At 35.8% G+C, this 25,507-nt stretch overlaps 1 protein-coding gene across 1 annotated transcript in view; it reads right to left on the reverse strand.

The window, feature by feature from the left end:
* DPYD (dihydropyrimidine dehydrogenase) overlaps window positions 1-25,507 on the reverse strand; it is a 799,188-nt gene that overhangs the window by 524,046 nt on the left and 249,635 nt on the right. The window contains 1 exon segment of the mRNA XM_021690256.2: window positions 14,478-14,565. Coding sequence (XP_021545931.1) covers window positions 14,478-14,565 — 88 coding nt within the window.

The following is a 25,507-nucleotide window of genomic DNA, read 5'->3' on the forward strand; positions in this document are numbered from 1 at the left end:
TAACTCAACTAAATTCATGTGTATACCATGCCAACAGCTGTGGAACCTGTTTCTGTTATATTCGTTTGGTCCTACTGACTAGCACACATCCCTGGCAGTAAAAGCTTCTGCAGCACTATGGAGCTGTCACATATATTCCCTATATCTGAGTGTACTCTTCACCTTCTGCCCCCTACACATCCCCTGATCTTTCTTTTTTCCTACAGAGGCTGAGAGTCTAGGATGAGTAAGCAGAAGTGCATATAAGTAAGTGAATAGAATGCTTAGATCCTATGCTGCTGTGTTACATACCGTGGTAAATAGTTAACCAGGGGACAATTAGGAAATATTTGTGTGTCTATCCCCCCTCAAAACTGTAAGCTTCTTTATAGCAAGGGCATATTAGTCACTCACCAGGAACTTGATATTTACTGAATGAGTGAGCATATAAGCAATAATGGGAGTAAAAGTGTTAGCATTATAAAAAAATTATGAGAATGAAGGTCATTTATGTTTGTTAATACTTTAAGCATATGTCTGTTAATATTTTGTCAGTGATGCCAGACTTGGATTCTAAAAATAACTTACAAATACTAGATTTTTCAAATACCATTTTAAAGTTGTGTGGGCACAATTAAAAAAAATATCTAGCTATGTGTGCTAAACTATTAAAAACTAATGTTTTAAATGACACTGAGTCAAAACTTTTTAACATCTCTTATTTTGTGTATTGTCATGAGATGTCTTAGTATTTAGAAAACTTTAAAATCTATAAGTGAGCTTTCTGATGCTCCTTCTACCAAAAAAAAAAAAAAAAAAAGAGCCATGGAATGAAAATGTTGCCTTTATAAATTTTACTCGTTTCTCACTTTATCCTCCTCAAGCTTCCATTTCTCAGATGACTGTAAGTTGCAAAAGGCTGGAAGATGAGAAAACAAAACAAACAAAACCCCCAAAACTCCCAAGAACCAAGAGGGATGGTTTCATAACATATATATGTATACATATGTATAATATGTGTACACCCCTACACACACACACACAAATAGGAGGGGGGAAAAGAACACATTTAAATATAATGGAAAAACAGTTTTAGAGGAACAGAAGATCATTTTAGGGCCAAACCTGTTATAATATGTACCACTCTAATAGGAAAGCTCACTGTTGGACCATTCGTTAGAGATTTATTCACTCTTCTCTAGTCTTCATATGATCCCATATTATAGCCCAGATTATTCCCAACAGAAATTCTGGTCAATAGCTACCAAAAATGCCAAGAGGAAAAAAGGCACATAAAACTGATTCAACTTTCCCTGGAGTATTCTATTAATCAACATGTCTATAGTCAGTAGAGAGGAAAATATACATACACACAAACAATTCCAATAATTTATTTGATTGTGTCAGAGTGATATTCTTTACAAAATAACTTTAGTTTAAATACTTAAAATGTTTTTATTTTAGTACAGTTGACCCATGAACAATGTGGGCTTGAACTGCATGGGTCCACTTAAAGATTTTATTTATTTATTTGAGACAGAGAGAATGAGAGACAGAGAGCATGAGAGGGAGGAGGGTCAGAGGGAGAAGCAGACTCCCTGCCGAGCAGGGAGCCCGATGCGGGACTCGATCCCGGGACTCCAGGATCATGACCTGAGCCGAAGGCAGTCGCTTAACCAACTGAGCCACCCAGGCGCCCTGCATGGGTCCACTTAAATGTGGATTTTTTTTCGATAAATACAGTATAGGACTATAAATGTATTTTCTTTTCCTTATGGTTTTCTTTAATAACATTTTCTTTTTTCTAACTTACTTTATTGTAAGAATACAGTACATATATACAAAATATGTGTTAACAGACTGCTTATGTTATCAGTAAGGCTTCTCGTCAACAACAGGCTATTAGTACTTAAGTTTTAGAGGAGTTGAAAGTTATACATGGATTTCTAACAGCATCAGGGGCAGCACCTCTAACTTCCATAATGCTCAAGTATCAAGAATAGTGTAATAGTATAAATGCTGGTGGTATTTTGATAGAGATTGCATTAAATGTGTAGATCTCTTTGGGTATTATAGACAACTTAACAATATTTGTTCTCCCAATCCATGAGCATGGAATGTTTTTCCATTTCTCTGTGTCATCTTCAATTCCTCTCACAAGTGTTCTATAGTTTTCAGAATTCAGATCTTTTACCTCTTTGGTTAGGTTTATTCCTAGGTATCTTTACGGTTTTTGGTGCAATTGGGTGTAAATTGGGATAGGTTCCTTGATTTCACTTTCTGCTGTTTCATTATTGGTGTATGGAAATGAAACAGATTTCTGTACATTGATTTTTGTATCCTGTGACTTTACTGAATTTGTGTATCAGTTCTAACAATTTTTTTGGTAGAGTCGGGTTTTTTACATAGAGTATCATGTCATCTGCAAATAGTGAAAGTTTGACATCTTCCTACCCAATTTGGATGCCTTTTATTTCTTTTTGCTGTCTGACTGCTGAGGATAGGACTTCTAGTACTATGTTAAATAATAGTGGTGAGAGTGGACATCCCTGTCTTGTTCCTAACTGTAGAGGAAAAGCTCTCAGTTTTTCCACATTGAGGATAATATTAGCTGTGGGTCTGTTATATATGGCCTTTATGATGTTGAGATACATTCCATCTATCCCTACTTTGTTCAGGGTTTTTTATCAAGAATGGATGCTGTACTTTGTCAAATGTTTTACTGTTTTTGTTTTTGTTTGCATCTACTGAGCAGATCATATAGTTCTTATCCTTGCTTTTATTAATGTGGTGTATCGTGTTGATTGATTTGCAAATATTAAACCACCCTTACAGCCCAGGAATAAATCCCACTTGATCATGGTGACTAATTTTTTTAATACACTGTTGGATTAGATTTGCTAGTATCTTATTGAGAATTTTTGCATTCATGTTCATCAGAGATATTGGTCTGTAATTCTTCAGTGTAGTGAGCTCTTTATCTTGTTATGGAATCAAGGTGATGCTGGCCTCGTAGAATGAGTTTGGAAGTTTTCCTTCCATTTCTATTTTTTGGAACCGTTTGAGAAGAATATGTATTAATTCTTCTTTAAATGTTTGATAGAATTGCCCTGGGAAACCATCTGGCCTTGGACTTTTGTTTATTGGGAAATTTTTGATTACTGATTCAATTTCTTTTCTGGTTATGGGTCTTCATATTTTCTATTTCTTCCTGTTTCAGTTTTTGCAGTTTATATGTTTCTAAAAGTGTACCCATTTCTTCAGATTGCCCATTTTATTGGCATATAATTTTTCATAATATTCTCTTATAATTGTTTGTATTTCTGTGGTGTTAGTTGGGATATCTCCTCTCATTTGTGATTTTATTTATTTGGGAACTTTCTCCTTTTTTTTTGGTAAGTCTGGCTGGGGATTTGTCAGTTTTATTAATTAAATGTGAATGTACTTAATGCCATTGAAGTGTACACTTAAAAAGTGGTTAAGATGGTAAATTTTATGTGTATTTTACCACAATTTTTAAAAACGAATTTTAAAAAGGAAATTTGTAAATTAAGAAAAAAATCATTATTCATAAGTAACACCAACTTAGGGGATTGGTTAAGAGTATGGCTTTGGTTTCAGATGGACCTCAATTCAAATCCAGGTTGTACTAATGAGAATATTACTTAACATCTCGTGAAACAATTTATACATATATGAAATGGAGGTATCAACAATATCAATCCAGTATTACTTTGTGAGAATTAATTTATGCAAAAAATTTAGCCAATACTCTAAGAAATTAAGTCACTGAATTTATTGCATTTGCATATACAAAATTTGTATTTATTAATTGCATGAATGTACTTTATTGTTTTTCTAAACAAATAATAACCTTTTAAATTTATTTTGTGAACTATTATCCCTAGCACATAGCTAGACATACATATGGTAGAAATATAACAATATACGTTAAAATATGATCAGTCAATGATAAGATTAAAAGTACAGTAGACAAGCACCTGAATATAATACAGTCTTTATAAAAGACAAAAGAAAGGGTATTTTATCCTAGTTTTCAGGAAACTTAACCACAGATGTGAAGTCGCAGTCAATTTTATTTTATTTATTTCTTTTTCAAAGATTTATTTATTTATTCAAGGTGGGGAGGGGCAGAGAGAGAGGGTTAGAATCTCAAGCAGACTCCCTGCTAAGTGTGGAACCTGACCAAGGACTTGATTTCATGACCCCGAGATCATGACCTGAGCAGAAATCAAGAGCTGGAGGCTCCACCAACTGAGTCACTCAGACACCCCAAGTAGCAGTCAATTTTAAAACATGCTATTCTAGCACTACAGATTTAACAGTGAAATGGAAATATTAAGGCTCAACAAACAAAATATTGTGTACCTAAGAAAATAAAGTGTAGAAACACAAAATAAGAACTTAAAGATCCAAGGAAGCAATTTTCCAATTAAATATGACTTTCTTCCACTAAACTGGATATATTCACATGATCTTTGACTGATTAATCCAGGTATCAATACCTTCTTCTCCAAATTTAATTTATGAATTAAGAGTTGTATGCACAATTTATCTCCATAACACAAGCAAAGTGAACATCTGTTAACTTTCTGCCACGTAAGTTTGTGTTTGGGAGGGTGGTGTGAACAGAGCCTCTGATGTGTAATATTCTTTCCATCTGCACACCAGGTGGCACTGCATGGTTAATCAGAAGATGATAACACACATCAAGATTTCTTATGTATTTGGAGATAAGAAAATAAATAAATCAAAATTTTAATTTTTTTCTTAAATGTCCACAGTAACTATAGTTAATAATTTACTTTAAAGGGTTATGTTGAGTTAATAATGTAAATTAATCATGATTACAGTATTGTTTTTCCCAATATGAATTCTTATATAATTTAAATAATATTGCCAAGAAATACGAGTTTAAAAAATTGAGAAAGGATAACCAAACTAGGTTCTATCCCATTGATTTCTATTTATTCATTTAAGTAAATTTGTGTAACACAATAGAGCCTTGGGGAATTTAGGACAACATAAATTCACTAGATGCCCCTTAAATAATCCAAAGGCAGGGTCAGGTAACAAACTGATTTGATATAAATTTCAGTTGAATTTCCTTTAAAACATTTATTACTTAAAATACAATGTCTTAATGAAGTCTCCTCTTAAAAGCAATGATCTTGCTTTAGTACATACTGCTTTTAAGTATTTCATATCAAAGAAGGTGTTATTTAAATGTTAATGAAAATAATATTATTCCATTTAATCTAATGCTGCTTAGCCAAAAATGCTATAGCCCAACCTGTATAAATATGAAATAAGTGATAAATAAGACACAAAAATTACCCTGCAAAGTTTCTCATTCCTATTTTTTGGAAAGATTATTTGTAGAAAGAAATCTGAAGCATATGTAGAAATATCCCTAATTTCTTCTAATTTGCATCAACTTCTGCCATTTTCATACCATTTTTCATGCCTCTCTTATTAATCCCTCTTTCCGTGTGTATAATGGGGGCCCTAATTTTACCAAGTTTTGCATACAGTGATTTGCAAAAGTGTAAGATAAGCAGGGTTGTGCAGTTTATAGTGTGAATAAAGCTATCTAGTGGTATGTCTCCTAGCTCTAATTAGAAACCACTGACGTATCATACATATGTATTCAATGTCATGAATTCCAGATTCAACTTCATTGAATTGGGGACTTGGGGGGGAGAGGTTCTTGTATGACAATACCCACTACCTCAGTGACTTCTAATTTTGTTAATTATCTCAAAGTTTATTTTTCAACATCAACTTTTTACTTCTAGAGGACAACTCAGATCTACAGGATGATTATTACATTTACAAAAAAAAAACAAAAAAAAAAACCCTATCATGATGCCCATAGTGTACGTTCAACAATATCCCCTCCAAGTTCAAATGATATTTTTCACCCACAATAAAAGGCAACCAGGAGCCATAAGCAGCAGTTGAAAGAAAACATTTTGGTTAGTCCAATAATTTTCCAACTCTTTTCTCGATTACTTTTTTTTTTTTAAGATTTTATTTATTTGTTTGAGAGAGAGAGACCGACAGAGCACAAGCAGAGGGAGCTGCAGGCAGAGGGAGAAGCAGGCTCCCCACTGAGCAGGGAATCTGATGCAGGACTCGATCCCAGGACCCCAGTATCATGACCTAAGCTGAAGGTGGACACTTAACCAACTGAGCCACCCAGGTGCCCTTTTTTGATTACTTTTTAAGAGTTGATTAAGCTACTGGGAACTACTTAAAAAAAAAAAGTAGTGCTCGAACAATGAAAATGACAGAAAAAAGTTTTTCCTCCTTCTTTAAATAACTAATATAAGTGAAATATATTTTCATTCCATGAAATATATATATAAAAATGTAATAATTCCTCCATGGCTCCATCAAAAGAAACCCAGAGAAGACAAAAATGTTCAATAATTTAAAATAAAATTTACATTCATAAAAATGTTTAATAAAAAATATGGCATATAGAATATTTTAAAATAATCCTCCTGCTAAATTAATTATGTCCTTTTTTACTATAAAATGGGAGAAATAGATTATTTCAATTAATTAAATCAATAATACAATTGATGTTTACGGAGAATCTACAATATTCCAGGAATTCTACCAGCAGGAAAAAAAACACTTAAAAAAAAAAAAGGATTTTCTCATTATCACCATCTTCATCATACAATGCTTATTAAGCACCCTCAAGCAAATAACATTACATTGACCAAAATGGTCAAAGACAATATCTAATATTCAGCACAGAAGTGTAATACTTAATGCAATGATAAGGTATAAATGTAAGAATGACATGAACTGTAACATTTAGAATTTAATTCATTGTCTTTGAGTAACTAATCAAAACCATGAACAGGTCTTTGCATTTTGTAAAATAAAAAAAAAGAGCTATAAGAAGACACTTGGAAAGATAGACGACTTTAAAAAAAAAGCTAAATGATCAAATAGCTTCAAACTTCTCAAGAAATTATTACATTGTTTTTCACTTCTTCCTTTGTTTCTCTTTTCTTTTTATTCTTCCAATTATTTTACTTCAAAAAATGTTACTGATGTTATACTATATTCATATTACAAAATGTGCTAACCTGTGAAATACAACAATTTTAAAATCTAATCCCTGCTCTCAAAGGTTTTTTTTTTTTTTTTTTTTAAAGATTTTTTTTATTTATTTGACAGAGAGAGAGCGAGAACAGGAACACAAGCAGGGGGAGTGGGAGAGGGAGAAGCAGGCTTCCTGCTGAGCAGGGAGCCCGATGTGGGACTCGATCCCAGGACCCTGGGACCATGACCCGAGCCGAAGGCAGACGCTTAACGACTGAGCCACCCAGGCGCCCTCAAAGGTTTTTAATATACTGTGCTTGTGTGTGGGGCAAGGGAGTGGACATATGCACACAACCAAAAATAATAAAAGGAAAACTATATTCAGTTCTATAAATGACGTAGAAAACATTTTGTTATATATGAACACAGAATAAACATTTATCTCAGCAGGATGAGTATGAATGTCTTATGTAAGAAGTGGCATTTGAGATGAATATTGTAAGTATTGACTTTACCATATGGAGACAGACTAAAAAATTTTCTCAGCAAAGACAAGACTATGAGCCAAGATATAATGATGGAAGAGTACAGTTTACTTTTGAGGGATGTCTAGATATCTGGTGGCAAGAAAGATCTATAAAGTAGTAGATTTAAGGCTAAAGGGGTAGATTTCGACAGCTATTGTAGTCTGTTCAAAGTCATACAAAGAAATTTTGACTTACTCTGAATGCAGTGACAGCCACTAAAAATATTTTAGACATTTACAGCTTGTGTTTAAGAAGTGTTACCTGATGTGGAAAGTTCTTCATATTAGAGTACCATATTACTAAGAGAAGCAGAGTGATTTTGAGCAAGAGAGATAACCATCATAAGGACCAGGATTACTCTGACATGATTAGCATCGTCTCCTACTATAATCAAACTATTCAGGAATCAATGTCAGCTTAGTGAACTTGGAATCAGAACAAGGACATTTTAAAGAAAATAAACTTATCTGTTTATCATCATGATATGGGCTCAAAGAACTCCAGGTCCATGTATTCAGGTGTCTTTAAAGAGATACCACCAATATTTCCTCAGATGTTTTTCCTTTCTATACTTCTAAAATTGACCAGTCCCTACTACTTGCTTCTGCAGATTAAGATACACTTTCTATAGATATGTTAATATGATCAAAGAATAATTGCCCTACATCTATTTTATCTCCTTCTGGGGGCTTTGCTTGAACTCATTAAATGATGATTTAATGAACTCTCAGCTGGAATTCTATTTCCCTCATTTCTGAATTCTTGGGAGCTATCTCACAATTATACCAGAGTACTTATAAGTGACACCAGATTAGACAATATTACAAATTAAAAAAAAAAAAGTGGATTGTCAAAATCATGCCTTTTTTTTTTTGCTTAAAATTAAATCAGGTTTATTACTTTAAAATAATCTACTGTAATTGTGCACAATCCCTAAACAACTTCAGTTTTTATCTGTGGACATAAGAGGGTGGTCTAAAAGCCTTATTCCATTTTCTGCTAAATAAATAGAAAGTATACATGATTGTGTACAATTTAGAAACTCCTGATTAAGAAGCTAATTAAGAATAACTTTTACAGAGAAGAATTCTGGCTCTAAGAAGGCACAAGAGATTTAACTAAAGGCCACAATGTAGCAAATTTAATACCACAGTTTCTCAGTGGACTTTCTTAATTGTAATTATCTCCTCTTCAGCTGTTAAAATATTTGAGAATCATCATATTTAAAAAAATAATATTTTCTTATGGAAACTGGGGGAAAAAGCCAACTGGTAGTAACAGTAAGAAAAGTGAGGCTAAATATAAAAAAAATAATTCTTTCAGAGTATGAGGTCCCATGTTCATGATCCTTAAATTGGACAACTCAATGTAGGCAAGGTTTCATGGAATAACTTACTGGTTTTCAGTCACTGTGTCTCTAACAGCTTTTGATGTTGAAATATGGATGTTTGCATTCGGTACAGTTTTCCTACCTCCTCTATAAAATCCACTTTCCATGTTTTAGTTGCATTTACTAGTTTCCTTTAAGCTTTCTTAATCTTTATTTTCTTATCCACTTAAGAACCATTTTGAGAGTTAATGGTGTAGATTATATTAAAAGTTGAAGGAAAAAAAAAGAATTGGGCATGGAATATTTTAGCTACTACTGCTTCTACTACCAATATCCCTACCATCAATGTTACTAATCCTACTTAGTTCATTTGTAGTGTAATACCAATTTTATAATAACATAATATCTACTTTCCCCTAGGTTTGGTCAATGTTATAATACCCCCCCCCCCAAATTGCCAATATGTTTCAGTATCCTATCGATTTATTTTGGCAAATAGTTAAAACAGTTGCATTAAAAATCAATAATTAAAAAATACTTAAAGAGTTCCTAGTATGTGGCAGGCATTTTTCTAGGCACTGCAAATCTATGAACAAAGCAGACAAAATATTCATCCTGCAAGAATTTGACTTCTAATGACTAAAACAAACATGTAACTAGTCAATTACAATAAAGGGAAGTAAGTGCTATAATAAAGTCTAGTCTGGACATTCAGAAAGGGAACAAAAACAGAGTGGTGTGAGAATTAGGGTAAGGAAGCAGCTTCATTTATTCAGACTAAAGGGTGAGGGTAGGGTTGGATCATTAGAAGAGTACTACATGAAGTAGAAAAAAGTAGAACATGTAAGCTAACAACTTTAATAAGAAAATAATGACAGTTGTAGGTCCAGGCAACACCATGTCCAAATATTGAGAAAAAAAATTTTTAGATGAGGTAAAACTGAAAACAGTTCAAAAAGGCTGAAACACATAATTTAATGAGTAAAGTGACTGGAGACATAAGTTTTGACCAAATCATGAGGAGCCTTGAAAGTCTTGTTTTAAGGAGGTTTTCCTCTATCCCAAAGGAAATAGGAAGCTATGGCAAAGGAGAGAGGGTTTAATGAGGGAATGGCATCATGAGATCTCATTTTAGAAAGATCACTATTTCTGCTGTAAGGATAATGATGTCCGGGGAAACTGGTTAGGAGGCTACAGCGGTGGTTCAGTATCAGTAAGGGTAGGGAATGGTGTAGTGAGAAATGAATTCAAGAGAAATCTTTGGGGTACATAGAAATTTAAGCATCTGGTGGTGAGACAGTGACTATTTATCTCTATAATATCTTCCTGAGGTTCCTGCTCCCTTTGTGTCTATTGTGACTGCAATAATGGATTTTACTATTTCCTCTGTAATCCTCTCTCTCCCCCAAGTATTAAAAACAAAAATTCAGGAAAAACAAAAAATGAAAACCAAAACACCTCATCAGGAGAATATACAAAGTTTTCCCATTTATCTGGGGGTGTCTTAGTGGATGTTCCTTCTCTTACATGTTTGTTAATCTTTTCACCACCGCCATGTTTTGTGAGACCACCAGAGGTAAATTACTAGACAAGGGAAAGAATATGTGTTCCTCTGGAGCAAAGGCTAACGATTCAACTCTTCAGTCATCTAGGGTCTAAAACCTGACTCTAGAATATAATCACCCAAAGAACTATACTCATGTCCAGCCCACTCTAACCACATCACACTCCTCAAATTATATGATACTATTGTTCTGTTTGAATCTCTTATAATTTTCCTGATTGAGATTAAAATTAAGCTAAAAACTGAATTCAATTTCTCTGTATTTTTAATTCTCAGCACAGTGCCTAGAACATTGCAAGCATTAAGTACTTATATAATTCACTCATCAGTTACTTACTGATAGGTGTGGGGCATGCTATGGGAAAAAAGGCAGTTAGTACCTCAGGGTCTTTACAACATAAATGAGTGGCTTTCAAACACTGACTATTAAGCCACATTTAAAAAATATTTTTTTTTTGTAATACGCAGGGTACATGTGCAAGCACACATACCAAAAACAAATACACACCAAACTGAAAACATTTTTCACAAATTAACACTTACCCTAACCATGAGCAACACACTTAGATATTTTCTATTCTTTTGTGTTCATTCTTGTAAAATAAAAAAAAAAAAAAAAAGGAATGATGGTTGCAATCCATTATATTGATTTCAATACTAACCAGAGAGAATCACCAAATACTTTGAAAAAGCCTTGCACAGTGGATGTTCTATTTCTGAACATTGACAGTAACACACTCTGCAAGTGCTTTTATTAAAAAAAAAACAAAAACAAAACAAAATTTTAGTCTTTTAAGAAATTCCAATTGTCTCAACTCATTCCAGTTAGAAAAAGATACAGAGCTTTATATCACTTATCTTTATTTCACTTAGAAGAAACGAAAGCTGTCATGGGTAAAAAGATGTAAGTCTCACAATGATGTATATTCAGTGTGATGATTTCTTTAATGGACTCTGTTAGCATTAGTTAGGGAAAAACCTAAAAGTGAGCAACTTTTCACCAGCAATATCATACATATTGTTAAAAATCAGGAAACATGAGAATATATTTTTGTTAATGCAATGGATTTATTGAGCTGTCCTTGATAAGTCATATTTAATAAAGCCTTTTTTCTTTTAGACAAACTAAAATAGAATGGACAGTACTTGTAAATATATAAGATCTATAAATAATATTCCCAACTACAGAAAGAGAAAATACTCCATTTTCATTAAGTGACATACGTAACCAATATGTAAGCACTAAGTTCAGAATGAATTCTTTGCTATTCAGTGTTTTACTAAGCTCCCTGAATAAAGAATCCAAGTGTCAAATACCAATGATGATGCACACCTATGGCAGAGAGACCTTTATTTCTCTTCACCCTCTATTTTTATCACATACCCCCTTCTCTATAGTGATAGAAGTTTAATGGGGGCATCTGTTCACCCAGCTAGAGACTATATTTCCCAGCATCCTCTGCTGCTAGGCATGTTTATGTGACCAGGTTGTGGACAATGAGATAAAAACAAAACTGATATGTGGAACTTCTAGGTCATAAACTTGAAAGGAAAGGAGCTCCCTTTCTTACTTCCCATTTTTGTTAGCAGGATTGTGGGCAGAGTGGCTACCTATTGACCAAAGATGAAAGTCAAGTGTTGAGGACGGTTCATAGCATTAGATGAGAGAGACTAAACATTTATCTTGTTTAAACCTTATTATCCTTTCTAAAAGTGGCCAAACTATATTCTAAATAATATAGAAGCCCTATTCTAAAATTGACTTCTCCAAACTCAGTGGGAAAAGGTAGATGAAGTGAGTAAAGTTTAATTACAATATAGAAGCATGGTTAATAAACAAAAGTATGTAAAGATGTGAGGCTGTCCAAGTAGTAGGCAGTTATATGGTAATAGAAAGGTCATAAATTCCCAACTCGGCAGTCAAGAGTGTCAAACAATTCCTGGAGGTAACGTTATTTGTCTTCTATAGACAGAAGCTTTTTTTTTGACAAGATGAAACTTCCTTGTATATATTTCATATAAAATACTGAAAGAGAACATAACTGCATTCTACACATCACTACACCAAAATGTCAAAAGATTCACTCCCCAGCATGAAAATGCACAGCAACATAAATATGAAAGGACTCCACATGTTAAATGCAGAATTCACACCTTGGTGCAGAGTGAAATGGAGTATTGTGAATGGATGTGGCATTATCAAGTAACATATGTAAGGGGATTTAATGGAATGAAACAAAAAAAATTAAAACATTATTGATTCTAACAGATGGAAGATATTTCTATGGCTAAAACCACTTAGACTGATAAACCACTTAATCGTTCCAAATTTTTTTACAATTTGATTATGCAGTTAATTTGGAGATATTTCAAGGTATTATTTATTCGGCCCCTATCTCTCCAGTACAAAGATTCTTTGTAGACAACATTTGTAGAGATCACAAAACTGCATTAGCATATACCATTCCATTAATGTTAGACCTATCTTTTCTGTACAACTGCCCTAGGAAACCACAATGGTGAATTACAAATAGCAATTTGAAAACATCACCAAAATTTCATACCTGTTGCTTCACTAAATTTTCCATTCATTACTCACAAAGCATCTTTGAACCTGTACTTACTGAAAGTAACAGCAACTTATTGATTCAAAATTGCTGGTATTAATAGATATACTTCATAGACGCCTAACTTTCTGTTTCTTTATGTTATTTCTTGTATGTTAATTTACCATACAAATGTAACGTTGAAAGTAAAACCAAAGTTGGTGTAGTGCCTTTAAAAATGAAACCCATGAAAATATCAGACCTTTTCTCCTTCCTATTTTTGATCTACACAGTGACTATTGTACTTAAATGAAGATAAGATAGAGAAATAGCGATGAAGCAATGACAGTGGAACTCAAGTTTCTGAAGGAAAGGAGGCTCAGTACAAACACTTAGAAGCTAGAAGCTACAGTGAAAATTTATTCCCCCCCCCCCCATAAGTTTGCTTCTACATAAACGGAGTGACAGAGATGGTCTTAGACTTGGTAGCGATTCCTAGGAAGAGAATACATGGCATCCTGATAAGGAAAATTTAGTAGGCTAAGAAGCATTCTTGATAATTTCACTCTAGATACGCTCTGAATAAGGACAGTCCGAAAACAAATGTTATCCACTGTGTGATCACTTAAAGAAGTGGAACAGTTTAAGTCTCATGTAGCTTTATTAACTTAGCTATTCACATTTAAGGCGTGTGAACTGTAGGAAAGACAAACTAAAAGATAAGAGGATGGACTTACTCACTTTGTAAGCCATAACTGTCCCCAATATGGGGACATGAAAGAATGAATACAAAGTTCCTGAGACAAAGACTAAGTTAAATCAACTCTTTGCTCTCTCTGGTCTTTTAATAAAACAATAAGTGGACAGAAAAAATGTTAGACAACTCAATCTCTGTGGGATATGGAGACAAAACATGCAGCCATGATACAGGTGAAGTGCCTTAGCAGCTCTACATTGTCCATGTGACTCCCAGAAGTATAATTAAACATCTTTAAAATTCAGCTAAATACAAAAAGTCTTTAGGAGATTTTGAAAAAAGATGAATAGAACAAACAAAACCCGAGCCAATTCTGTTCTTTATTGTATATTTAGCCAGTTGGTTTTATCATAAAGAGAAAACTACAGCATCTATACATGGTTAAGCCCAAATTCTGAGCTTCCATAGCATGACTGAAAAACATCTTGTGTCTTAGAGATGTTCACTGGTAATGATGGCATGGGGAGAGAATGGGGAAATTTAAAAATGGTCTTGCCAAAGTCAATCCATAATGAAGGTGAGACGACACGGTTATAAATAGAAAACTTTCTTTAGCCACTCATTCCTGTCTGCTCCCCGAACAGATATAACTTCTATCGTGGAAATGTCTGCAGGCAGTTATTCTGGCCACTGTCAGAAGACTTTTTAAAAATTACAAAGAAAAAATATTTAAAAGCAAGCTACTCACCTATTCCAATGAAAGCAGCTTTGTACCCTTCTTCTTTCAAAGTGCTAAGAGTCATTTCATTTGCTGAAAGGCTTTTGCCACAAATTATCTATAAGAAAAAAATGTTTCAATAATGATATTTTGATTCTTTTGACATCAAAAGAACAGAAACTCAATATATCAAAAATTCCATATACATGTGGACATATTTTTGTCTTTTAGTATATAGGCTTACATATACAAAACAGTATACAAATAGAACACTAATATATCTTGCTTAAGGACTAACTGCAGCTTTGCCTTTTAATGAAATAGCAGAAGAAAAGCTAGTGTATTTAAAACCAAGTCAGTAAACTTTCATAGCTTGATTAATATGTTCAAGGCACTATGTGGGGCACTTTAAAGAATAAAATGATAAATGAGACACATTTTCTGCCTCAATGTATAATGAAGATCTGTGCAGAAGACGTACATAAATAAATATAATATAAAACAAAGTGTGATCAGCACATGTCTACAGGAATTCAAGAGGACAGAGAGATTCATTATGGCTGAGTTCACAGGATGAGAATAAAGACAGGCAGCAGGATTTTAATAGGGCTCTTTTAAAATAATAGATAGAATTTTGATAGAGGACATTGTCCAGGGAAGATGAATAGAGTTGGGAGGCAGAGGGTAGGCAACACTATTACAAGTCACAATACTTTGTTCAGTTCCCAGACATGAGCCAATTTTCAGATCTGGAACCTACTAACTGCAGAGGGTGGCCAAGTCCCCAGGAAGAAGGACCCTGCAACATCCTGTCAAATTAATACTCTAATGATTCCCTTAGTCCCTCTACAAAGGGAACTATGGCCATTTACCCAGGTGACTGTACAGTGGAGAAAGGGAAATAATCACACGTTTCAAGGACATGGGATACAGATTCTTCACGGACATTGATACATAGAGATGCAAGAGTGGGGAACTGCAGGGTAAAGGTAAAAAATGGACCCTGGGAAAATTCTGGCTCACAGTGGGACCACTGAGATCACAGCCCCAGGTAGTGATTATTCCCCCAGTATTCAACTGCATAAGCAAAATTGTTATACTTGTCAATTGAAGTAATCCCTACATTGGGTCACTCACTGGTCTCTGCAGTAAGACCTATAACGGCTATAATAACTGGGAAGGCCAGAGAACTTCTGAAACCCCAGTCGAGAGAGTAAATCAAACACACTACCATATCCTGGGGTTGGGTAGGATGGGGAGAGATGGTGGTGGTTCATGTTATATTTCTCTGTAATTCACCAGTCTGGCCCCTACTGAGACCAGATGGTTCCTGAAGAATAATGGTAAACTACTGCAGGCTCAAGCAAAGAGTACCCCTGATTGCAGTTTCTGTGACAGATGTGGTATTATTGTTAAAGCAGATTAATAAGGCCACAGGTACACTGCATGGGGTAGACTTTTCCATCCTGCTTCTGAGAAAAAGGAATCAGAAACAGTTCACATTCACAGGGGAAAGATAAGAATATTCATTTACAGTTTTGCCTCAGGAATATGTCAACTCTCCCCTGTAATAATATATGTAATCTGAAACTATCCGGTCACCCCACAGAAATCACAGTGATCCATTACATTGAGAACACCATGCAGATTGGACAGCATGAGCAAGAGGTGGCTAGTATGCTGGAGACTTTGTTAAGACACATGCACTGAGAGGGCAGACAATGAATCCTAAGAAGATCAAGGACTAGCCACTTAAATGAAGTTTAGGGGTCTACTTGTCAGGTGTATAGCATTATATCCTCCCTGAAGTAAAATATTTTGCTGCAATTTTGTTCTCATTTACCACCATAGAGAAGGATAACACCTGGTAGGCGTCTTTGGGTCCTGAAGATAGCATGTTCTTAAAAACAAAAGCCTCTAAACTGAATCATAGAGAAAGAACAAATTTTACCCATGAAACAATAATTGAAAATAACCTGCCCGGAGTACTTAACTAAGTGCAAGGCTTTCTTCTAAATACGCATATATGGACTCATTTAATCCTCACAATTAGCCTTATGAAGTGGTATTGGTATCCTCATTTTACAGATGATGATACTAAGGAACAAGAGGGCTTAGACAACCTTTATCAAGATTGCGTATATGGGGCGCCTGGGTGGCGCAGTTGGTTAAGCAACTGCCTTCGGCTCAGGTCGTGATTCTGGAGTCCTGGGATCGAGTCCTGCATCGGGCTCCCTGCTCAGCAGGGAGTCTGCTTCTCCCTCTGACCCTCCCCCCTCTTATGTGCTCTCTCTCTCTCATTCTCTCTCTCAAATAAATAAATAAAATCTTTTAAAAAAAAAAAGATTGCATATATAGTCTAACTGCAGAGCCAGCATGAGTGACAGCTATGCTCTTATGTTTCTGAGGTAAAAGGAGAATGAAAGGCAGAACTGGACCATCTTCAAAGGTATAGAAAAACATGACATGTGAAGACCTACTGAAAATGTAGTGTTTCTGGGATATAAAGGGCAAAGCAAAGAATAGAAAGAGAAAGTAGGAGATGTCTGAGATTGTATCATAAAGGGCCATTTTGCTCTCCTAAAATACTAATTCTACTTTTATATTGGGAGATAGAATAAGTGTTTGAAAGTTTATAGGCAGAGGACAAACAAAGTGAGATTAATAACTAACATTCAGAACTCTGGAACATATCAAATACCATAGAACAAATTAAAACATCAAGTAAACATGTACTATTAAAGGTGCTCTGTAGTATCTAATAGTGTGTATTTGTATTAGAATTAAACACTACAAAATAATCTAATACTGAAGTTTCTGAATTTCAATTTATACTAATTTTTAAGAATAGATTTTTTCTTTTATTAAACTATTTCTGATCATACAGGAAGTTCTACTGTTTACTGTATGAAAAAATTAACCTTATTACCAATATACAATAAAGGAAAGACATAAAAGAACACTAGGTCCAAACATTCTAAATAAAGTTTTAGCAAGTAGAATAAAAATACATTCCAAAGTTGAGCAGTGGAATGCCCTGCTGATGGGTTAATTCATGGAAGTGGTCCTCAGACTCCCTGACTTTAAGGTTAGTTTATCTACTGCCTCAGCAAAAAGATTCAGAAAAGACCCCCATCCTTCCTGAGGTCATGTGTGTGTGTGTGCACAGCAGTTTAGTTTAGTAGTTGCACTATGTGATTTACCAAATGAAGACAATGACATCCCAATCCTTCTACTCTAGTAGAGTGAAGATGTCTGAGTTTATAATGTACAGGAAAAAGTACAGATATTTTATATTTCTACAGCCTGTTTCCACCTTAGTAGGCAATAGTATGCAACTGGGGAAGAACAAAAAAAAAAGTTGAATTATACTTTAGTGTATTGAAAAATGGAAACACAAGTAGCTTGACTCTTGGTGTTAATATATTGGTACTGGAACCAGGAAGATTTTATTATACTGTGGACGAACGTTGTGAGAAAGATGGATAATAGCCATCATTGAGCAGTAGCTCCATGATGCAAATGAGACAGAGCAATAGTAACAAAATTCAGTAGAGTGACAGGCACGAGAACTCTTCTCTGTCTGTGCTGGGGAATCCAGTCAAACTTCCCTTTTCTAAAAGCCTCGGACTCCCAAACATTTGTCATCTGATCAATAACTAACTCTCAGTCAGAAAGAACAAGGAGAAAGATTCTTTGACAAAAAAAGTTAAAATTTTGCTTACACTATGCCTTGGGAAACTGAGCTGAAATGTGTAACATGTAACTAAAACTAGTATTATAAGACAATTACAAATATTGAAAATGTTCCTGTGGCTGATATACTATGAAATCCTAATATTATTTGTTAAATATCATGCTAGGAAAATATCACATGGGCAGCATTTTCCTTGTGTTTTTGTTCCTTTTATTCCTCTGTAATTCTATATATGTAATATTTTTACATCTTGATTTTTTTAAACATGGATTACAACATACATTGTACCTTCCTCTAGTGGCTTTAGTAATACAGGACTGAGTACTCAAGCTTCTTAACTATATTCAGAATAAATTCACTCCACTTCAAGCTCAGAATAAGAATTATTACTATTCCAATATAAGGGCTAAATATAGTAAGCCCTGAGCCAGAGTTCCATCTAATATCCCCTTTGGGACTTCAGGGAACTTTCTTCACACATACATAATATGTCTTCATATATATAATAATACTTGTAATGTAGATAAATGTTTACAACTTTTTTTGTAACTCTTTCTTCAAAGAAAATATATGATACCCATTATTAAAAAATACAGATAACAGTGTACATGCTCTTCACATTTTTTTTTAAAGATTTTATTTATGATTTGACAGGGACACAGTGAGAGAGGGAACACAAGCAGGGGGAGTGGGAGAGGGAGAAGCAGGCTTCCCGCTGCGCAGGGAGCCTGATGCAGGGCTCAATCCCAGGACCCTGGGATCACAACCTGAGCAGAAGGCAGATGCTTAACGACTGAGCCACCTAGAGCCACCAAGGCACCCCACTCTTCATATTTTTGATAGAATATTTGGCTAAACAGATAAAATATTTCCAGAATACCTAAGATAAGAGATCAGAAGGAAGAACTTTAAAAATAATATTCAGCTTTCTTCAGACACAAAAATTATTTTCTCAGGTATTGAAATACATATTTCTCTCCTTCCAGTAGAGTTATGATATGATTTTATATTAGTTTTCCAATAACATCCAATAATAGAAATGCTTCAAATAACTATAATAAGAAACAAGATGCTGTTGAGAGGTTATCATGAGTGAGTTCTGAGTTAGGTATTTTCACTCAAATTATGAAGCAGAAGACATGCCTAGTAAATTAAGTTTAATTAAATTCTATCAAAATATTTTGAGAAATGTCAAATATAAAAATATTTAGAGAGGAGGAGCAAGATGGCAGAGGAGTAGGAGACCTAAATTTCCCCTGGTCCCAGGAATTCCGCTAGATAGTGATCAAACCATTCTGAACACCTACAAACTCAACAGGAGATCAAAGAAAAGAATAGCAGCAACTCTCTGAACAGAAAAGCGACCACTTTCTGGAAGGTAGGATGTGCGGAGAAGTGAATCCGAGGCGATATTCGGGAAGATAGACGGTGGGGGGAGGGAGCCTCCATCAGCCAATACCAGCAAGTGACAGCAGCGGAGCACAAAATCGGAACTTTTAGAAGTTGGCTCTGTTGAGGGATGTCACTCCAGTGGCTAAGCGTGGGGTGGAACCCTCACTGGGACAGTGTGGTCTCAGGACCCTTGGGGTCACAGAAAGACCGGGGGTGCCTGAGTGTGGCAGAGCTCCCAGGTATCGGAGCAGGGAAGCTGACTGCAGAGACGGAGCCGAGGAGTGGGCTCTTAGCACGGGGTTGCCATAAACCGTGATCTGGGGGACAGTCGGGCCACTGCTCTTCCAGCAGGGACCCAAAAGCGGCAGATCCAGGGAGACTCCCCTTCCTCCCCCAGGAGGAGCTGCACGGGAGAGAACCGCAGGGATCTACTGGGTTTGGAGACTCCACACAGGGTCGGGTGCCAGAGATAGAAACGCTCAGTCACAGGCCAGGTGAGCACGAGTGTGGCCGGAGACCAGGGAGATGGGAGTGAGTGACTGCTTTTCTCTGGGGGCTCACTGAGGAGTGGGGCCGCGAGTTCTCGGCTCCTCTGGGGTGGAGTTTGGGAGCCCACCATTTTCACTCTTGTCCTCCAAAGGTGTATGGAAAGCTTTCAGGGAACAAAAGCTCCTGAGAGCAAACCCGAGCAGATTACTTAGCCCAGTCCTGGCAAGGCCGGGGCAATTCCGTCTCCAGCAAAGACATTTGAGAATCATTGCAACAGGCCCCTCCCCTAGAAGATCAGCAAGAACAGCCAACCAAGACCAAGTTTACCGATCAATGAGAACAGCAGAATGCCAGGACTAGGGGAATACAGCACATAGAACTCGTGGCTTTTTCCCCCTGATTCTTTAGTCTTTCAAAGTTCATTTTTTTTAATTTTCTTTTTTTTCTTTTTCTATTCTTTTTTAATTCTTCCTTTTCCCTTTTTCGACCAACATCTTATCAATCCCTTTTTCAAAAATCTATTTTTAATTTTTAGAGTCATATTCTATCCCTTCGTACTAGTTAAACTTATTTTTGGTGTATATATATATACAATATATATATACCTATATATTATATGTATTTATCAGTTGTTCTCTCTTTAAAATTTTGGGATATGGTTTCTTCTAAAAGACCAAAATATACCCTAAATCTCTAGTGTATGGTTTTGTTCTAGTCTCGTGCCTGATCACATTCTCTCCCTTTGTTCTTTTTTTTTTTTAATTTCTCTTCTTTCTTTTTTCAACCAAATTCTTATCTTATCAATTCCTTTTATAAAATCCTTTATAATTTTCATCTTTACATTCATATTCCAACCTTTCATCATATTTACCCATATTTTTGTACATATATACTTTTTTCTTTCTTTAAAATTTTGGGAGGCACTTTCTTCTAACAGACTAAAATACGCCCAAAATCTAGTGTGTGATCAGATCTAATCTGATCTATCCACCAGCCTGATCATATTTGATCATATTCCTTTTCTTTTTTCTTTTTTCTTCCTTTCCCTTTCTTGTCCCCTGGTTTCAGGTCTCTTCTGATTTGTTTAGTGTATATTTTTCTGGGGTCATTGTTACCTGTGAGCATTTTGTTCTCTCATTCATCTCTTCTCCTCTGGACAAAATGACAAGAGGGAAAAACGCACCTCAAAAAAAAGAACAAGAGGCAGTACCGACTGCCAGGGACCTAATCAATACGGACATTAGTAAGATATTGGAACTAGAGTTCAGAATGATGATTATAAAGATACTAGCTGGGTTTGAAAAAAGCATGGAAGATACTAAAGAAACCGTTTCTGGAGAAATAAAACTAAAATCTAACCAAGTCAAAATCAAAAAGGCTATTAATGAGGTGCAATAAAAAATGGAGACTCTAGGGCGCCTGGGTGGCTCAGTCATTAAGCATCTGCCTTCAGCTCAGGTCATGATTCCAGGGTCCTGGGATCGAGCCCCATATCGGGCTCCCTGCTCTGCAGGAAGCCTGCTTCTCCCTCTCCCACTCCCTCTGCTTGTGTTCCCTCTCTCACTGTCTCTGTCAAATAAATAATTAAAATCTTTAAAAAAAAAAAGGGAAACTCTAACTGCTAGAATAAATGAGGCAGAAGAGATAATTACTGATCTAGAAGACCAAATGATGGAGAATAAAGAAGCTGAGAAAAAGAGAGATAAACAACTACTAGATCACGAGGGCAGAATTCAAGAGATAAATGATACAATAAGATGAAACAATATCAGAATAATTGGGATCCCAGAAGAAGAAGAAAGAGAGAGAGGGGCAGAAGGTATATTGCAGCAAATTATAGCAGAGAACTTCCCTAATTTGGAGATGGAAACAGGCATCAAAATCCAGGAGGCACAGAGAACCCCCCTCAAAATCAATAAAAATAGGTCAACACCCCAACACTAAGAGTAAAACTTACGAGTCTCAGAGACAAAGAGAAAATCCTGAAAGCAGCTCGGGATGAGAGGCCTGTAACCTACAATGGTAGAAACATTAGAGTGGCAATGGACCTATCCACAGAGACCTGGCAGGTCAGAAAGGACTTGCATGATATATTCAGAGCACTAAATGAGAAAAATATGCAGTCAAGAATATATATCCAGCCAGGTTGTTATTGAAAATTGAAGGAGAGATAAAAAGCTTCCAGGACAAACAAAAACTAAAAGAATTTGCAAATACCAAACAAGCCCTACAAGAAATATTGAAAGGGGTCCTCTAAGCAAAGAGAGAGCCTAAAAGTAACATAGACCAAAAAGGAACACAGACAATACACAGTAACAGTCACCTTACAGGCAATGCAATGGCACTAAATTCATGTCTTTCAAAAGTTACCCTGAATGTAAATGGGCTAAATGCCCCAATCAAAAGACACAGGCTATCAGACTGGATAAAAACACAAGACCCATTGATATGCGGTATGCAAAAGGCTCATTTTAGACCCAAAGACACCTCCAGATTGAAAGTGAGGCAGTGGAAAACCATTTACCAGGCTAATGGACAGCAAAAGAAAGCTGGGGTGGCAATCCTTATATCAGACAAGTTAGATTTTAAACCAAAGACTAGGGGCACCTGGGTGGCTCAGATGGTTAAGCGTCTGCCTTCGGCTCAGGTCATGATCCCAGGATCCTGGGATCGAGCCCCACATTGGGCTCCTGGCTCGTCACGGAGCCTGCTTCTCCCTCTCCCTGTGCCTCTCTCCCTACTCATGCTCTCTCTCTGTCTCGGTATCTCTGTGTCTCAAGTGAATAAGTAAAATCTTTAAGAAATAATAATAAAAAAATAAACCAAAGACTATAATAAGAGATGAGGAAGGACACTATATCATACTTAAAGGGTCTATCCAACAACAAGATCTAACAATTATAAATATCTATGCCCCTAACATGGGAGCAGCCAATTATATAAGCCAATTAATAACAAAAGCATAGAAACACATCGACAACAATACAGTAATAGTGGGGGACTTTAATAACCCCTCACTGAATGAACAGAACATCTACACAAAAGATCAACAAGGAAATAAAGACTTTAAATGACACACTGGACCAAATGGACTTCACAGATATTTTCAGAACGTTCCATCCCAAAGCAACAGAATACACATTCTTCTCTAGTGCCCGTGGAACATTCTTCAGAATAGATCACATCCTAGGTCACAAGTCAGAGGTCTCAACCGGTACCAAAAGACTGGGATCATTCCCTGCATATTTTCAGACCACAATGCTTTGAAACTAGAACTCAATCACAAGAGGAAAGTCAGAAAGAACTCAAATACATGAAGGCTAAAGAGCATCCGACTAAAGAATAATAGGTCAACCAGGAAATTAAAGAAGAATTAAAAAAATTCATGACAACAAATGAAAATGAAAACACAACTGTTCAAAATCTTTGGGATGCAGCAAAGGCAGTCCTAAGAGGAAAGTATAGAGCAATACAAGCCTTTCTCAAGAAACAAGAAAGGTCAAATACACAACCTAACCTACACCTAAAGGAGCTGGAGAGAGAACAGCAAATAAAGCCTAAACCCAGCAAAAGAAGAGAAATAATAAAGATCAGAGCAGAAATCAATGAAATAGAAACCTAAAGAACAGTAGAACAGATCAATGAAACTAGGAGCTGGTTCTTTGAAAGAATTAATAAGATTGATAAACCCCTGGCCAGACTTATCAAAAAGAAAAGAGAAATGACCCAAATAAATAAAATCATGAATGAAAGAGGAAAGATCACAACCAACACCAAAGAAATACAAACAATTATAAGAACATTTTATGAGCAACTATATGCTGGCAAATTAGATAATCTGGAAGACATGGATGCATTCCTAGAGATGTATCAACTACCAAAACTGAACCAGGAAGAAATAGAAAGCCTGAACAGACCTATAACCACAAAGGAAATTGAAGCAGTCATCAAAAATCTCCCAACAAACAAAAGCCCAGGGCCAGATGGCTTCCCAGGGGAATTCTACCAAACATTTAAAGAAGAATTAATACCTATTCTTCTGCAAGTATTCCAAAAAATAGAAATGGAAGGAAAACTTCCAAACTCGTTTATGAGGCCACCATTACCTTGATCCCAAAACCAGACAAAGACCCCATCAAAAAGGAGAATTACGGACCAATATCCTTGATGAATAATGGATGCAAAAATTCTCACTAAAATACTAGCCATTAGGATCCAAGAGTACATTATAAGGATTATTCACCACGACCAAGTGGAATTTATCCCTGGGCTGCAAGGTTGGTTCAATATCCACAAATCAATCAATGTGATACAATACATTAATAAAAGAAAGAACAAGAACCATATGATCCTCTCAATAGATGCAGAAAAAGCATTTGACAAAGTACAGCATCCTTTCTTGATCAAAACTCTTCACGGGCATAGGGATAGAGGGTACATACCTCAATATCATAAAAGCCATCTATGAAAAACCCACAGCAAATATCATTCTCAATGGGGAAAAACTGAGTGCTTTCCCCCTAAGGTCAGGAACACGGCAGGGATGTCCACTATCACCATTGCTATTCAACATAGTATTGGAAGTCCTAGCCACAGCAATCAGACAACAAAAAGAAATAAAAGGCATCCAAATCGGCAAAGAAGAAGTCAAACTCTCACTCTTTGCAGATGATATGATACTGTATGTGGAAAGCCCAAAAGACTCCACCCCAAAACTGCTAGAACTCATACAGGAATTCAGTAAAGTGGCAGTACATAAAATCAATGCACAGAAATCAGTTGCATTTCTATACACCAACAAGACAGAAGAAAGAGAAATTAAGGAGTCGATCCCATTTACAGTTGCACCCAAAACAATAAGATACCTAGGAATAAATCTAACCAAAGAGGCAAAGGATCTGTACTCAGAAAACTATAAAATACTCATGAAGGAAATTGAGGAAGACACAAAGAAATGGAAAAACGTTCCATGCCCATGGATTGGAAGAACAAATATTGTGAAGATGTCAATGCTACCTAGTGCAATCTACACATTAATGCAATCCCTATCAAAATGCCATCAACTTTTTTCAAAGAAATGGAACAAATAATCCTAAAATTTGTATGGAACCAGAAAAGACCCCGCATAGCCAGAGGAATGTTGAAAAAGAAAAGCAAAGCTGGTGGCATCACAATTCCGGACTTCAAGCTCTATTACAAAGCTGTAATCATCTAGACACTATGGTACTGGCACAAAAACAGACACATAGATCAATGGAACAGAAGAGAGAGCCCAGAAATGGACCCTCAACTCCATGGTCAACTAATCTTCGACAAAGCAGGAAGGAATGTCCAATGGAAAAAAGACAGTCTCTTCAACAAACGGTGCTGGGAAAATTGGACAGCCACATGCAGAAGAATGAAACTGGACCATTTCCTTACACTACACACAAAAATAGACTCAAAATGGATAAAAGACCTCAATGTGAGACAGGAGTCCATC

Source organism: Neomonachus schauinslandi, chromosome 4 (genome assembly GCF_002201575.2).
Source record: "Neomonachus schauinslandi chromosome 4, ASM220157v2, whole genome shotgun sequence".
NCBI lineage: Eukaryota > Metazoa > Chordata > Mammalia > Carnivora > Phocidae > Neomonachus > Neomonachus schauinslandi.